Below are 16,118 nucleotides of genomic sequence, written 5' to 3' on the forward strand. Positions count from 1 at the left end.
AAGAATAGTCATCCATGGATACTTGATTTGGTGGCAAAATTAAAATTACCAATCCGATCCTAATAAACGATGCTCAAGGATCAACGATAGTAAAATAAGAATAAAGAAACATCCTACAAAGTTAATTGGGGTTATATTTGAACCTAACATTATAATTCATTTACTTTTAAGAGAGAAAAATATTTTCATACATAATTTACACAGTAGTTTTAATGGCATTCAGAACACAAAGGAAAGGATCAAACAAAACAAATCACAAGTAACCATCACTATTTTTTCTTTTTTCTTTTTTTCCTCTTTGTTTGTTCCATTCTACACAACTCTATGGTGAAAGGGTGCCCAATTTGCTAAGGAACAGTAGGCGGGAAAAATAAAAGAATGTTTACAGGCACTCGTGCACCCTTTGGGTTTCTTATTCTGTAAGTGCAAATATCAGAAACCACGAATTTTTTTACCTAATCCAAAGAAAAAGCTCCACTGCAATACCTGCATCATTCAACAGAAAACTGATTAATATTCTCTCTTAGATCCCAGGTCAAAGCTGGAACCCTGAAACCCCAGAGACAATGATGAATTTGGGAGTAATTAGCTGATGAGAAATTGAGAATTATTATTTTGAAGGCAAAACCAATTCATGTTAGTGGCAAAAAAGTGCATTATGTTGTTCTAAAATTACTTAAGATAATGGATAACTCCATCAGATAGAAAATTTTCATTAACTTGTCAATGGTGTTAAATATCCTCAATGTATGACTCAGGAATCTAAAACTTTTGAAGGTTATTAGACATAAGACAGGGAAAGGAAAGCACTTCAAACTTTGATAACGGCCCATGATTTGCTTCATTCCAGCAAAGCAGAAGAAGCTTCTAGTTCTCAAGTAGAAAGCTATGCCTCATTAGTCATGACAATAAAAATTGGCCATCTACGTCCAAGAGTTGTGTAACTAGAACAGAAAGAGGAGGAAGATGAACAACAAAATCAGTTTCTCCATTTCTGTTTTGGTAGAGCATCTAATAATTCTCCTATTCTGGAGGGCAACCACATCTTTTCGGTATCTATGAAGTTGGAAGGTGCTCCAAAATGGGCCATGATATTCACGATTAGTAAGTACCTTTTAAGATAATTAACACGCCCGAAGACTTCAAAAGAGAGACACAAGACACCCAAACACAAAGCCACGCAGGCGCACACACAAGAAAGAAAATAAATTGACAAGGCCCAAGAAAAATGTGTTTACCTGTTGCTGAACTTCTCGATGGCATCAGAGGCGAAAAGAAGTGTTTCATTGGCTTTCTCTAGAACCATATAAAGCTCTTTTCCTCTTGTAGTCCGTGCAATGACCCAAGCATTATTTTTTGCTCTAATACATATTTCCAAATCTTTCTCATGGTCAGGGTCATCCCACTTTGCTCTACTCTTTTCCAAATCAATCTCTTCTCTAAGATTACTTAAGGAAATTAAAGATTCCTGCAAGACAACAGAAGAATGAAATGCTTTAACTCCATGATGAAGGTGTATGATCATCACATGATAACTATTAAGGAGTTAAAACCACCATAAGGGCTCTCCCTGGACAAGTCATCTCCCACTTTCTAGAACATATACCAAGTGCCAGGTTTTGTCAGTAACATTCTGTGTGCAAAGCTAAAGGCTAGACTACCAATCAACCAACCAAAACTAGACCTTGACCTGAACAGACAAATACAAAATTAAAGAAGATCTGTATATTACAATAGCTAGCTAAATATGAAATGCATGCACAGTGGACAAAGTTCAGATAAAAAAAAAAAAAAACAGGTTTGCTGTGGCACTAAAAGGGATCTAGTCCAGGAATAATCCAGTCTAGCTGGAACAACAACCACCTGATTTGAAGTCCTTGGCAGCAGAGGTAGCCAAGTGATTCCATAGGAACTACCAGGAGACTAAGCAATGAGCATCCCACAAGTTATCAAGAATGTCATTTGGTTTTAAAGGTCCTCTAAAACTCTAATTTGGCTATTTTACACATTTAAAGAGTGGAAGATCCTCAACGAGATAGTCACTCCTAGGATAACAGGAAACAATGTTAGGCAGGGTCAAATAAACTCAAATTCCACCACAAGAGTTGCAGAAGCCAGAAGTAGTCTGACAGCCTAAATGAAATGGCGTTTGAATGGTCGTACAATGCCTAGGCAAATGAATAGAAGTTCAACTAAAGCCTTGATTTGTGTCCAAACTCAAGCAATAGCTAGATTCACCCTAGTTGATTCTCTTGACGTAAAGCTCTGATCAATTTATAAAGAAGCAAGGACCTAATTTTGCATGTAAACAAGACAAAATGATGTTGTGGTTGAGCTAAACAGTGGCAGAGTGCAAACCTTTGTTAGGGTTGTAACTTTTCCCGGTGGAGAAGCCCTAGATACATTTCTGTCACCATCCACCAGTAAGTAACGATAACCCCCAACATGATATGCATTTTCACCTCCCCATCCTTTTGATAGTTTCTCTTCCACTTTCAACATCTTTAGTGATGCCTGACAGATTTTGCAAATAAGAAGATTCAGTGAACAGATACAGATGCTTCTAAATGGCTATATACTATAACTGTTTCTATTGAAAAGCAAATGCTGAAAACAAAAGAGGGCATACAAAGTGCATGATACAAGATATTCAAAATCCTTTATACTCTATGATAACAAATTCAGTCCAATTCTGCAACATATCATTTAAACATCCATCTCCTAATGCTTCAATCCTTCCACTCATGAAATTGTTTCAAACAAAATTGCAGTTATCATTATAGTTGTCATTTAGTACATTTTACAACACATATGCTTATTGAAGTTTTAATCAATCTTGAAAAGAACAGTCACTAAGTTGGCTGCTTTCATAATTTAAGTAAATTTTGGGATTACAGACCCAGGTCTCTAAGGAGTATCATTCCAAGGTCATATGGAAATCAGAAACTATGGACTAAAGTTTGTATGGCCCACCATACACCATAGGCCCATATGGATATAGAAGAAAGGATAACTAGCTGAAATGCTTTGGTCCTGTAGAAAGTAGAACAAATGACAGCCCAGCAGCACAAAATGCTATGAACAAGGTTGAAGACTCTAAAAGGGCAAAAGAATGGTTTCAAAGGATATGAGATTAAAAGGAATAAATAAATAAAAAGAAAAAGACCCAAAAAAAATACTAATTATACTTTCTAATAGGATTGAACTAGACAAGCTAACAAATACTTGGACCAATTTAGAGAATAATTGTCCACATGATTTGCATAGCTAAGCTCCAAATAAGAGACATTAATTCTTATAAAACAGATGTGTAGGAAAACAGTAAACATTATAGTCACTAACACAAATAGGAGACTGACATTTTCCACAATTTGCTGCTTGACCACAGAAATCCCTTGCTCCCCATTCAGAATTGAACTAATGGGAAAGAGAAGAATTAAAGTGAGGCTTTTATGCTGATAAACACAGAGATACATTCTCTCCTCTGTCTGATGCAGCAAAACTGTTGGAGTGGCAGAAACCATGCTACCAACTTCTGGACCCCAGATATCAGTAACAAGAAAGCCATCTGTCCCCTTGTACCACTTGTTGTGCTGTAAGGGCCTCACAACATGACTGCGTTCTCCACCATGAGGAGAGGTATCACGGGAGCCATAAAATTGTTCTGAAACAGAACCAGAGCTTGCCATGACAGATGCTGCAGCAATCTGAGATGCAGTATTTCCTTTGCGTAAATAGGACCACGAACTTGCTCGGGACAACAGAGCATTTGGGGCCAACCTTAGGACAGCATAAGTAAATAAGTTTATGGTGTCATCCTGAGAAAAAGATCAGGACAATGATTAGCAGTACAACAAATGGTCCTATCAGAAATCAGTTTCACACTCATTTAGTGTTTGAGCATCTTCTCAACATTAAAGGAAATTAGCATCGGCATTATGGTATCAAGTCGCAGCCAATAAAGATAATAAGAACCAGAGATCAAACCATACAGGTGAAAGTGTTGTGGACACCAGAAGGTCCTGAAATAAGACAAGTGAGTAGCATGGTGCGTTCCCAGCACATGATTCCAGTACTCTGACAAGTGACTGCTAAAAACAGACATGATTAGCCAAAAATAAAAAACAACAATGGAATATCCATTTAATTAGCCAACAAAGGTTAGTTCCTTATTGTATTTAGTACATGTCACTCTGTTTCAACCACAAGGAATAAACAAAAAAATTGAATAAATAACAAACCCAGAATTTGGTTTGGAATTTACATTGTAAATCCCAAATTCTTGGAACTGAACAAAGATAAAGAGCAAAAATGTTGATTTACATCTTCAAATAATAACCATGATGTTCAAGAAGTGATGTGAAGAAGTGAATCCTCAAAACACAATTCCATAAATGAATATGGATTTCCTCAAGTCACTGAAATTGGCTTTATTCAATTCTTCAGTGTGAACAGGAGCTCAGAATCAGCAAAATGTGTCACGCTTCATTATGCATACCATGATTTCTTCAGAAATCACAACTCCAAGTTGATATCATTTGCACCTCATTAAAGAATAGTAAATTGGATTGGGGGCATAAAGCACTTCGGTTATTCTAAAGCATACTCACGCAAAGATCTACATTTGGAACTGGCAGATGGTATCGCAATAATAACTTGGCAAAGCAACGAATAAATGGAAGCAACAGAAAAATTTAATATCCATTTATTACACAGTGTATACTTTGCTCCATATTTTCAGTAAAGAAAGAACCCTGGAGGTGATGAAATGGTGGTGATGTTGGCATGAGAAAAATGAAACTGATACATTAGATAAAAACCCCCAACTCAACTCTGCCCCATAACCATCACCTACAATATAAATATTTTTTTATAGGCATATCCATCAACTGCACTATTCAACGTAACACAGTTCCAATAAGTGCAAGAGTGATGCTCCCGTTAAGGATGAAAATATCGAGAATTCACAGAATATCAGAGGGTTTTTGTTTTATAGGTAAAGAAGATTATTATTATACACATTGTATGTAGAGTACCAAAAAGAAACCAACTAAAGAGCCATATAAAGAATGCCATTCAAAGTGTAATCCAACTCTGGCATCATGAAGGACCACAAGACACCTTTCTCCCTAAAGCTCAGTCAATCAATGAAGTCCAACATGGACAAAGAGCTATCAACTATGTACGCTCGAATGTCTAACTCACTCCCAAAAGATATACATGACTTGATAACGCAGTCCCTTTTTTTAATATTTTGAAAAGTTCATATGGTTCTTTCTTTTCCAAATAGTCCAAAATAAAAACAAAAGAGCAACTTTCTAGGCTTTCATCCTCTTCTTGCCAACATAAAGACCCATAACAGCTTTTGTGCAGTGCAAGAGGATTTGATCAACTATTTCTTCTTCTCCTTCGCACAAATAGCATTTATTCAGGATTTGTCATCCTCTCCTTCTAAGTTGGTCTAATGTTAATATCCTCCCCCAAGTAGCTTCCCATGCGAAAAAGCCCACCCTCAATGAGACCCAAGAGTTCCAAAACATGCTTACAGGTAACGCTTTTGATTTTTGAATGGAAATGAAGGAGTTAAAAGAGAGAAATTGCCACACCTTGAGTTCAGCCAAATCATCTTATCTTTTATATTTTGCAAATCGATTATGCTTGTAATCTCCTAAAAAAGGACTACACCTTGTCTAATTCTCAATCATGGATTTGTCTCAAGAATCTAGGGTTCCAACCCAACCCCCTTTCCCCCTCTCTTTTTCCAGTTTGGCCCCCACCTTGTAATTGACTACCTTGTAATATCAGTGGTTGGATTTTACAAAAAATATAACACAGAAATTCTAAAATTGAGTTTTTAAGAAATTAATATAAGTATAATATAATAATATTAGATGATAAAAGAATATAGGTTAATATTTATATCAAGAAATGGAGTTTGTATAACTTATTTTTATGGGCTTCATATATACTTACAACAAAAGGGCACACAAAAACATACACAGTGCATACAAAGACACCAAAAGGCCTATCAAAGCACAAGGATAAACAAAAAACAACACTCTCGCCTTACTTTGTGTTTAGCCAATCAATGAAATCTATCATGGACAAGGAATTATCCCCTATGAATACTCCAACCCACTCCAAAAAATTATACTTAAAAGATTATTTGATTACTTGATCCTTTTTTTCATTGTTATCAAAAGCTCTCTCATTTTTTCATTCCAAATTATCTAAAATAAACATAAAGGTATAGCTTTTCAAGCTTTCTTTCTCTTCTTCATGACAAAAGAACAAAAGGGTGTCTCTTACTATAGAGTGCATCATCTACTCAATCCCAAACAATGCATAAATTAGCTTCCACAACATGACTACTTTAGAAACGTGTAAGAGGATGTAATCAATTATTTCTTCGTCTCCTTTACACAAATAGCATCTATTTAGAGTCTTCTTCCCTTCAATGAAACCAAGGGTTGGTAATCTCGATTTTGATGATAACAAAACAAGGTTTGGATCTAATGTTTTATCTTACATGTGTTTAGGCAAAAAGATTTTCAAAATGGCAATTATAAAGACAAATTGAGCCAAAGGAAATTCAAAAAGAAGATAAAGACCTCAAAGAGAAGTGCTTTCAAGGCCTAAAGCTCTTTACGATCTTTTTGTAAGGTTGTTGGTACACTAGGATCATGCATCTTATTTTTATTCAAGCACCTAAAATCTTTACTAATTGGATGAAGATTCTTTCTAAATGAAAACTACCTTTGTTTAATGTTATTCATAGTTAAAAAGATTTTCAAAATAACAACGAGCGATTGTTCAAGAGGATTGATTGGAACTATAATCCAATTGTAAAGTTCGAATCCATAAGCCTAAGAGGGTTGATTGGAACCATAACCCAATTGTAAACCTTGGAGGCTTGGGTTGGAAGCCTTAGAACAGTGAAATCCTTAATTAAGAGCTTGAGGAAAGTAGACATAAGCCGAGTTGTGTCAAACCACTATAAAAATGAGTGTTTTCCTTTTCTCTTCTTGATTCTCTTTATTTTATATGCAATTGTTTTTCTATTATATTTATTATATTTTCACATATAATTGCCAAACCACTATATTTTTATATTCTCTTGCATTTACATAATTTAAATTTACAAAAGAGACTATCACTCTATTTACCCCCCCTCTAGGGCGATTAACTTAGGTTGATCTAGCTAAAATCCTAACACCTTCCTTTTAAGCTTATCCAATGTTAATATCCTTCAGCTTCCTAAGCCAAACAATCAACCATCATCAGGACCTAAGGATTCCAAACCATGCATGCAGGAAAGGTGACCATTCATTTATTAAATAAGGAGGAATAGAGAGATTTAACTAAAAAAATGCTCCATTTTGAGAAAAGTCAAACCATCTTATCCTTCATATCACTACAAATCATTTGTGCTTGCAATCTCCTAAAAAGCACGTCCTCCCCATTTAGCTCCTTATTACAGATTTATCCCATGAACCCAGGGTTCCAACAATCACCCTCTCATTCCTACCCCCATACCCCAGCTACCCATGGATCTTTGGTAGTGGTTATTAAGAGTAATACGGGGAAAGCCTTTCCTAATGATTCGTCACCACACCACCTATCCATCCAAAACTTCACCATCCAACCATTTTTCCACCCTAAAAACCATTCTCCTCTAAATGCCCTCCCCCCCCCCCCCCCCCCCCCCACCCCCACTTTTGATAGTCTTAGCTAAACTCACCCCATGCTCTTCCCTCGCTCCTCTTGAACACCAGCTCCCCTCTATCTCCCCATACTTTCCTAAGATGGAGTTTGTATAACTCTACACAAGTATTTGGATTTATTTCCATAGCTTATCATAAATAAGAGATTTTTTGGATTTCTCTTTACTATTTATTTGAAATTCATAATGATATTTGTAGAGGAGGATGGTCAAATATTGCTACCCCCTCGGTACCCAAAATTATGAATGTTTTGATGGAAATATCATGAATACTTTCATCCTTGGTTCTAACATCTATTCCCCCAGTAAACAGAAAATCTGAATTAATTCAAAGGAATTATTCAAACCAGTGCCAACCCCTACCCCCCAACCCAACTAACCCAGAGATAGTGCATGGCCAAACATTAACACTTCTTTTCAAGAGTCAACAAGGTTGGTTTATCCAATTAACAGTCCTTAAGCTTTAAAGACACCCAACTGTTCAAAATATGAGAACGAAGATGTTTGGTACAGTTTCAGAACACTCAATGTAGACATACCTGAACTTCAAGTGCAGCCTCCCGCCCTACAGTTAGCATCTGCACAGTTCCACGCTCCTTTAAGCAGTCACGGAAAGATGGTAACTTGATTTTTTTTCCAACAAGAAAATCTGCCCCAAAGAGAAAAGCTAAGGTAAGATGTGAGATACAGCAACTTCAGCATTACTCCAGAAGCACAAATCCAATAGAGTCCATTTGATACAGCAGCTTCAGCATTACCGCAGCAGCAAATATCCCACGGAGACCGCTTTTGAAATGCTGACAATTAGTGACTTACAATGAAACATTTTTAACTATCGACAATAGAAAATGTATTCGAGTGTAATTTAAGTTGACACGAGAATGAATATGCCTTACCGCTAAGATAATCCATGATGAAAGCATACAAATGAGATCGAACAAGTTCTCCACTGGGTTCTTTGTCAAGCAACGATCTTATTGATCCATGAAACATCACAAAAAGAGAATGTACTTCTTTAAGAACTCTTCGCAATGCATCAATCCGCCATATCGCATCTGACTCCTTACTTTTCTCCACTACCTATAATAGGGTAGAGTTAGTATTTTTAATTTTTTTTTCATTTCTATTTTACTTTCCTCCATAGTTGGGTAGGGGAAGGTTCACAAACAACCATTTAATAGGAACTTAATGGGAAAAGCAGGTTTTATGCAGGACAATGTCACATAAAAGGGCAATTGCATATTTACAAAGGTAGGATATGCAAATATGAAGCCAAACTGCTCATGGATGAACATATAGAATAGACCATCAGTGATATGACAAATTATACATCAAACAACCAATATCGGAGCTCATCAGTGAGATTGTTGTTAAGAAATAGATAACGCACCATGACCATCCAAATATCTGGCTCAGCCTGATGAAAAACATGAGAATGCCTCTCTGCTTCTATAACCTCACAAGCAGCCTCTGGAGAAAAGATTCTGCACAAAACCGATGTTATGCCTTTAAATAACTGGAAACAATAGACAATGAGGAAAAATTGATCAAGGCATGTTTGGACACCACATGGAAATCAAATCAATCCATTTTGGTTTTCATATAATTTGAGGGCAAAAATACTCAATGCTCTTTCCTTCCTCTCATCCATGCCCCTAGACACCAAAATGGTACCATCACAAAAAAAAAAGACCTCTTATCATAATTAACAGTAAACATATTGAAATAAATTCACCTCATAAAATCTTAAAATACCCATGTGGAAAGAAAAACAAATCTGCTAGTTCAACTGCAAAAAACAAAAGAAACAAAACAAAAACAAAACAAAACAAAAAAACAAAAACAAAAAATAAATAAATAAAAGAAGAACAACCGAAAGATATTCTCCAGACTTGCAGCAAGAAAATCCTTGACGGACTCCTAGCACCATAGCTGAAACTGAATGGGGAAACTAAGCTCAAATAAAATATCATTCAGGAAGCCAGGACAAACTATTAAGTAAATCTCAAACTCCAGGTTCTTCAGGATTTGTTCTAGCATTTTTCTCATCCTTTTCATATCCATTCTTGAGTGCTAAGTTATTCAGAGTTTTAGAGCCTGTTTGGGAGTCATTTTGATTGAAGTCCCAAACAGGCTCTAATTTAACCATCCCATTGAAAATAATAATTAGATCTATACATAATGATAAAACTTTTTATTATAATGCAACCAATGATTTGTTGAATTGAAAGAGTCTAATTATGAAAATGTTCAACATAGATCTCATCCATTATATTCACTAAAATTTTCACACAACAATCTCCCTACCCAATACTAATACGAAAGATTAACGAAGATCAAGGGTAATGACTCACCAAAAAGAAAGCTCAGCTGGATAAATTTGCACGAGATAAATTGATTATAACAGAAATTTCCAATATATACAAGCACCTAACCTTGTAAAAGTGATGAGCCCTTCGCTGAGCCCTATCACGGAAAGCTGCGTAGAAAAGGGCAAATCAGCTGGATAGAAGAACAAAATCTTGTCCAGCTCCTGCCCTTCGTGTTGCCCCCTTCTCAAATCAAATATGCAAAACTGGAAGCCTTCGTTTACAACAGTGTTCGCTGATGATAACCCCATTATTCCTCCTAACTCATTCACCCTTGAAATAAATAAAGTTTATCTGAGAAAACACAGCAATTTAGAAACCCTAATTTTTCTCTGAAGAATGAAGTGAATGCGGAATTCGAAGAAGAGGGCTTAATTGGAGCAGAAGATCTCCAATTTGACCTACTCGCCGTAGGGCAAGGGGTCACGATGAGAGAAATCGCGAGGCCGTGGAGAGGCCCGAGAGGGGTCTTTTTGGCTGGGCTACTGAATGTGAGAAGAATTGCAGATTGCAGAGGAGCCCAACCACCACCAACAACCGGTATCTAGGATTGACTAGTAGGCACGTCAAGCGCTCGGGTTGAGCAACTTCCTCCAGGTTGTTACTCCCGGTTTCCACTTGAGAGCATTTTTGCTCATTTGTTTCTCAAATAGACCACCTTTTTTATTTTTATTTATTTTTTGCTTAAAACAGTTTTTTCCCATTTTCTTCATCTCATTTATCTCCTAAAAATCACTGTCTTTAATCCTCGTGGATTAAGAACCGTTTGGCAATAATTATTAAAATTATTTAACAAAATTTTAAAAATACTTTTAAAAAAATTTTAAATCACTTATAATATTAAAAAAAATTACTTATAGTATTTTTTAATAAGAGTTCGTTTAATAATAATTTTATAAAACGTTTTTAAAAATTTATCATTAAAGTATTAAAAATACTAAAAATACTTTTTAAAATCATTCTCAAACACATTCTAAATGATTATTTTAAAAACGTTTTGAGATAAAATATTTTCATTAAAAACACTTTGAGGGAAACATTATTAAACACACTCTAATTAGAGGAATTTTAAAAGGGCTTATATATATATATAACTATTTTAATAAATTATATTAAAACTTAAATAGTTTTAATTTTATTAATAAAATATTTTTAGTCTTATTGATTTGAAATTTCATCAAATGCCTTCAATTGTTTCCTTTTGTTATTTTCATTAATCCTTTTTTTTATTCAAGATAAAAAATAAAAAAGTATTTCACCATTTATGAACAATTTTAATCATGAAATCTGCATAAAGAAAAAAAGAAATGTAGAAAAATTTTCAAATTCTCTTAATTAGCTTATGTTTGGTTTTAGAAAATGCTTTGGAAAATGGAGCGAAAAAGTAATAAGAAATGAAGAGTAAGGAAAATAACAAATAAAATAGACTTAAAATTAATAAATTATAGTTGTTCAAACTTATTTTATTTATTTTAATTTTTTTATATAAAGATTAAAATTTTAAAAAATTAAATAAACTTGAGATTTTTTAATTATTTTAACTTTCTTTCTTATTTTTCATAATAAAATCAAATATGAGAAATCATTTCCATAAATAGTTTTAAAATTTAAATACAAAATAAGTAGATATTAAACTAAGGTGGTGTTTGTTTTTTTTCTTAATTCTAAATAGAACCTTAATGCTTAATTGTAACGACCCGCACCCAACCATGTAGATATTGTCCACTTTGGGCCCAAGAGGGCCCTCACGGCTTTAAAACGCGTCTACTTGGTTAAGAGGAGTCTCTACATATATAGCGCCAGGAACTTCCTCCCCTATCCGATGTGGGACATTACAAATACCCCCCCATGCAGACACAACGTCCTCGTTGTGTCCCATGGGATTGCGGGGCCAAACAGACAAAGCCAAACAAACCCCCACACCGGGGTTGGGGATCGGCTCTGATACCATTTGTAACGACCCGCACCCAACCATGTAGATATTGTCCACTTTGGGCCCAAGAGGGCCCTCACGGCTTTAAAACGCGTCTACTTGGTTAAGAGGAGCCTCTACATATATAGCGCCAGGAACTTCCTCCCCTATCCGATGTGGGACATTACATTAATAGTGTTAAATATTAGGTTGTTTGTTTTTATAATATTTTATTTCTATTAAGTATTAAAAAGTAAAAAAAATCAATATGTTATTTTTTCTATTTAGAAAAATCTACATATTTTGGTTTTTTCTATTTAGTAAAAAGTTTATAATAAGTTATGAAAAAGTAGAAAAACAAACAACCTAAATTGTAAAACTAAATTGCTTTCAACAAAAAGCCAAAAAAACAAACATCATCTAAGATTGATTTCTTTCCCAACTATTGCAGGGTCTTTTTCTAACACATTGGCAAACTCTAAAGATACACATGCTTTTATAAGGTTATGTTTGGATTGATTTGTTAAAAAATAAAAATGCTTTCTTTTTTCAAACAATAAATAAGTTTATAGGTAATTTTGTTAAGGAAGCAAATGATGAGAAAAACAAGGTTTAATATAGAAGGAAGGAACAAATTTACTTACTTTAGAAGTTTTGTTTTAACTTATTTAAAAAAATATACATGTCTTGTTTAATGGACTTTTATTTTACCTTGTATAAAAATTGTTTTATATTTAATAAAAATTTTATAATATTAATGTTATTTTTTGGAAATTTCTTTGACTTGGTTGGGTGTAATCTTTTGTTTTAGCTTCAATTAGGATTTGAAATAGAAATCATTTCGTAATTAAAAAAAAAAAGAGTAATTTTACTATTTAAAAAAAGTTAATAAACATAAAATAATTTTTCATTATAATTTAGAAAGATTAGAAGAGATATTTTTTTTTTATAAATAAAAAACGTTTTTTTTTTAGTAAAACTAAGAGGGCATTTTGCAATGATTCTTATAAGTGTTTTTAGCCTTTTTAATACTTGAAAACATTTATTTTTCAAGTATTTAAAATATTAAAAACACTTCTTAGAATCATTACAAAACACACTCTAAAAGCTAGTTTAACAGTAATTTTAGGAAATGTTTCTAATATTTTTAATACATAAATTTTTTTATCATTTAAGTATTTTAAATGTTATAAACATTTTCTAAAATCACTACCAAACGCACTATAAAAGCCTGTTTGATAGTGATTTTATGAATTATTTATAACATTTTTAATGCTTAAAAGGTAAAAATTTTAAAGTGTTAGAAATACTAGAAACGTTTCCAATAATTATTACCAAACAAAATCTAAGAATCTATATGACAGTAATTCTAAGAAATACTTTTAGAGTATATTTGACACTAATTTTAGAATGTGTTTCTAATACTTGAAAAATAAAAATTTTCAAATATTAGAAATAATAGAAATATTTTTAAAATTAATGTCAAACACACTTTTAATCTATAAAGTGTTTTTTTTTTTTAAATATTAAGTGTTTAACAAAATTTAGGAAACACAAAGAGAGGAAATCATAAGATGTTTTACAACTCAATAGTTATATATTTTTATCTTATCTAATATTTTTATTGTGGTAAAATCTCTCACATTTTAGAAATAAATGATACCGTGATTAAGAGGGCATTTGTTTTTCTAGTTTTTTGTTGAAAGTAATTTACTTTTAGACTTTAAGTTGTTTATTTTTTTATTTTTTCATAATTTATTATAAACTTTTTACCGAATAGAAAAAGTAATATGTTGATTTTTTATTTTTAGTTTACTTTTTAATATTTAATAGAAATAAAATATTAAAAAACAAATAACCTAATATTTAACACTATTAAACATTAAAGTTCTATTTAGAATTAAGTAAAAAAAACAAACACCACCTAAGTACTCATATTGATCCAACACGCGAGCATGTTAGAGTAATTATATTTTCAAAAGTGTCGATCTAGTCTTATTAGAGAAGCTAGTTACCATTCTTAAATATTCTAATTCTTCTCGATAAAATGTGTTGTGCTTAAAAGAATGTTCTTTATCTTTCTTCTTCGATTAATTGTACTTGTGTTTTAAGACCCTTCGTCTTACACACTAAGACGGTGTTTGTTTTTTTTATTTAATTCTAAATAGAACCTTAATGTTTAATAATATTAAATATTAGATTGTTTGTTTTTGTAGTATTAAAAAGCTATATATTTTGGTTTTTTCTATTTAGTAAAAAGTTTATAATAAGTCATAAAGGACTTCTTAACAACCGAATTTGCATCAGTACCGAGATTAAGAAAATAAGAACAAATTATCCATAAGAAAAATAATTGGCTAAGAGAATAAGTCGGTTTGTTGGGGATTCTCCTAGGTTTAGCTTACTATATACTAAGTTCAGAGAGACTAAAAAAAAGGCTTTTTTTTTTTATTGAATTCAATAGGGAAAAAAAAATTACGCTAAGAACACTACTCAACATTGATCAAACCACCTCACTAGCTGATGCCCTTGAGGGGATGTCTCATTAATGCAATGTATTGGATACCGCTTTTATAGAATTATGACTATAGTCTCCTAATTATGCAACTTTGTAACAACCATTTAGAATCAATCTTAATGGTATAGATTGACTCGTACCTTATGGTTCAAGAGTTAAGGTGTTGTTGGTTTACCGACCACTTTTCATTGATGTATATGTTGGATACTCATACAATGGCGATCTATTAAATTGATATGGTACGACTAATTCTAGAGGGAGCCTCATTATACAATTCTATAAACAATAATACTAAACTAGTAGCTAAATATTAATCAAACTACTTTCCCAATGTTGTTTTAGGATTAAATTCTACTCTTTCATTTAGTTCATTAATTTAAACTTAAGAAACAAAAACATGCTTTGGGATATTCCTCCATTGATGCAACTGTGACTGACTTGTAATTGTCATACTCAGATACTCTTACTAAAAAGAATAGAAGGTTGTTGCGATTGAAAATTAAAAATACAAATGTGTTTTCTCACGGCATAGTCCCGTTGTGAACTTGCCTTCAATTATTATCATTTTTATCAATTAATCAGGTAATTAATTATCATTAATAACTAATCTTATTGATTTTTTAAAATTCCCTATATCTCTCATGAGGTTATGTGGCCTTTACTTAATCCTATTGTTATCAAATTAATTTTAAATGGACTCACATTGATTTTTCCGGGGACAATTGTTTTTTGAACCCAACTGGGCCCAAAAATTAATATTTGGCCCATAAAAGTTACATAATTGATGGGGATGATATAAAATATGAAGAGACTAATATAGCCTTCAAAACTATTTTCTACTATAATGTTCGAGAAACTTTATGATCTTAATTTTTTTTTAATAATTATTCTGAAAATTTATTATTTTTAGAAAACTAATTTAAAAAAGTATATATATTATAAAAATATATCATTTAAAAAAAAATTTAACATATTTTTAGTTATTTTTTATATATACAATTTTAAAAATATATATTTTCTAAGATGTTTGATTTTTAAATAATAATAATTTATTTTTATTTTTTTGGAAAAATGATGTTTTTTTTTTCAAATCACTAAATTATATTAAATTTTATTGAGGTTTGTAAAAAGAATAAAATTTAAATGAATGCTTTTCTATTTATTTTTTTCATAGTCAATAAAGATACTACCTAAAAATTTATATCATTCTTCTCAATTTTCACACTTCCTCTAGGTCTTGGGTTTAAATAGTGAACTTATACGGACCAAAGCTTAATTTTTAGGCCCAACTAGGTCCAAAACACAATTATCATTTTTTCCCAAATATATTACTTAAACCATACCTCCTCCCCGTTCTTCTCGTCATATCACTATATTGGTTTATTTAAAATCCTAATGTTTTCAAGCCACATAAAATGCACTTACCACCTTCAAATTTTTGTCTTACATCACATTTTTTTTTTCTCCCTTGCTCCGTCAATTCCTTATAGTATAGTGAAATAATTTTCTTTCATTTATAGATTTAGATGTAACTAGGCAATCCATGCTAAAAACCCATATGTCTCTTTGGATGATTTTGCTTTATCTTCATATTTA

The 16,118-nt window shown here is 32.6% G+C and overlaps 1 protein-coding gene across 4 annotated transcripts; it reads right to left on the bottom strand.

Moving 5' to 3' along the window:
* Positions 1 to 136: 136 nt before the first annotated feature.
* Positions 137 to 10,713, bottom strand: LOC100264600 (vacuolar fusion protein CCZ1 homolog B). Of its 4 annotated transcripts, none has more exons than XM_003631116.4 (10): positions 10,159 to 10,713; positions 9,114 to 9,207; positions 8,620 to 8,803; positions 8,482 to 8,520; positions 8,263 to 8,372; positions 3,993 to 4,088; positions 3,360 to 3,818; positions 2,359 to 2,514; positions 1,239 to 1,468; positions 137 to 486 (listed from the first exon to the last, which is right to left on the bottom strand). In XM_003631116.4, exons 1-10 carry the CDS (start codon positions 10,341 to 10,343, stop codon positions 456 to 458), a joined length of 1,584 nt encoding a protein of 527 aa, XP_003631164.1. In that variant the 5' UTR covers positions 10,344 to 10,713; the 3' UTR covers positions 137 to 455. The 4 variants fall into 4 exon arrangements, with proteins under 4 accessions (XP_003631164.1, XP_010649835.1, XP_002285048.1 ...); XM_010651533.3 differs by having other exon boundaries at positions 3,993 to 4,091; XM_002285012.5 differs by lacking the exon at positions 8,482 to 8,520 and having other exon boundaries at positions 10,159 to 10,712.
* Positions 10,714 to 16,118: the final 5,405 nt, after the last annotated feature.

Source organism: Vitis vinifera, chromosome 1 (genome assembly GCF_030704535.1).
Source record: "Vitis vinifera cultivar Pinot Noir 40024 chromosome 1, ASM3070453v1".
Lineage (NCBI taxonomy): Eukaryota > Viridiplantae > Streptophyta > Magnoliopsida > Vitales > Vitaceae > Vitis > Vitis vinifera.

What these genes read in the sequence shown, in the direction of transcription:
- LOC100264600 (XM_010651533.3), bottom strand. Translation starts at nt 10,343, where the DNA reads ATGGGGTTATCATCAGCGAACACTGTTGTAAACGAAGGCTTCCAGTTT. An exon ending in AGGCTGCACTTGAAGTTCAG is followed by an intron (nt 4,092 to 8,262) that starts GTATGTCTACAT and finishes GTCTGTTTTTAG; the next exon opens with CAGTCACTTGTCAGAGTACT. An exon ending in AGCAGCAAATTGTGGAAAAT is followed by an intron (nt 2,515 to 3,359) that starts GTCAGTCTCCTA and finishes AAAATCTGTCAG; the next exon opens with GCATCACTAAAGATGTTGAA.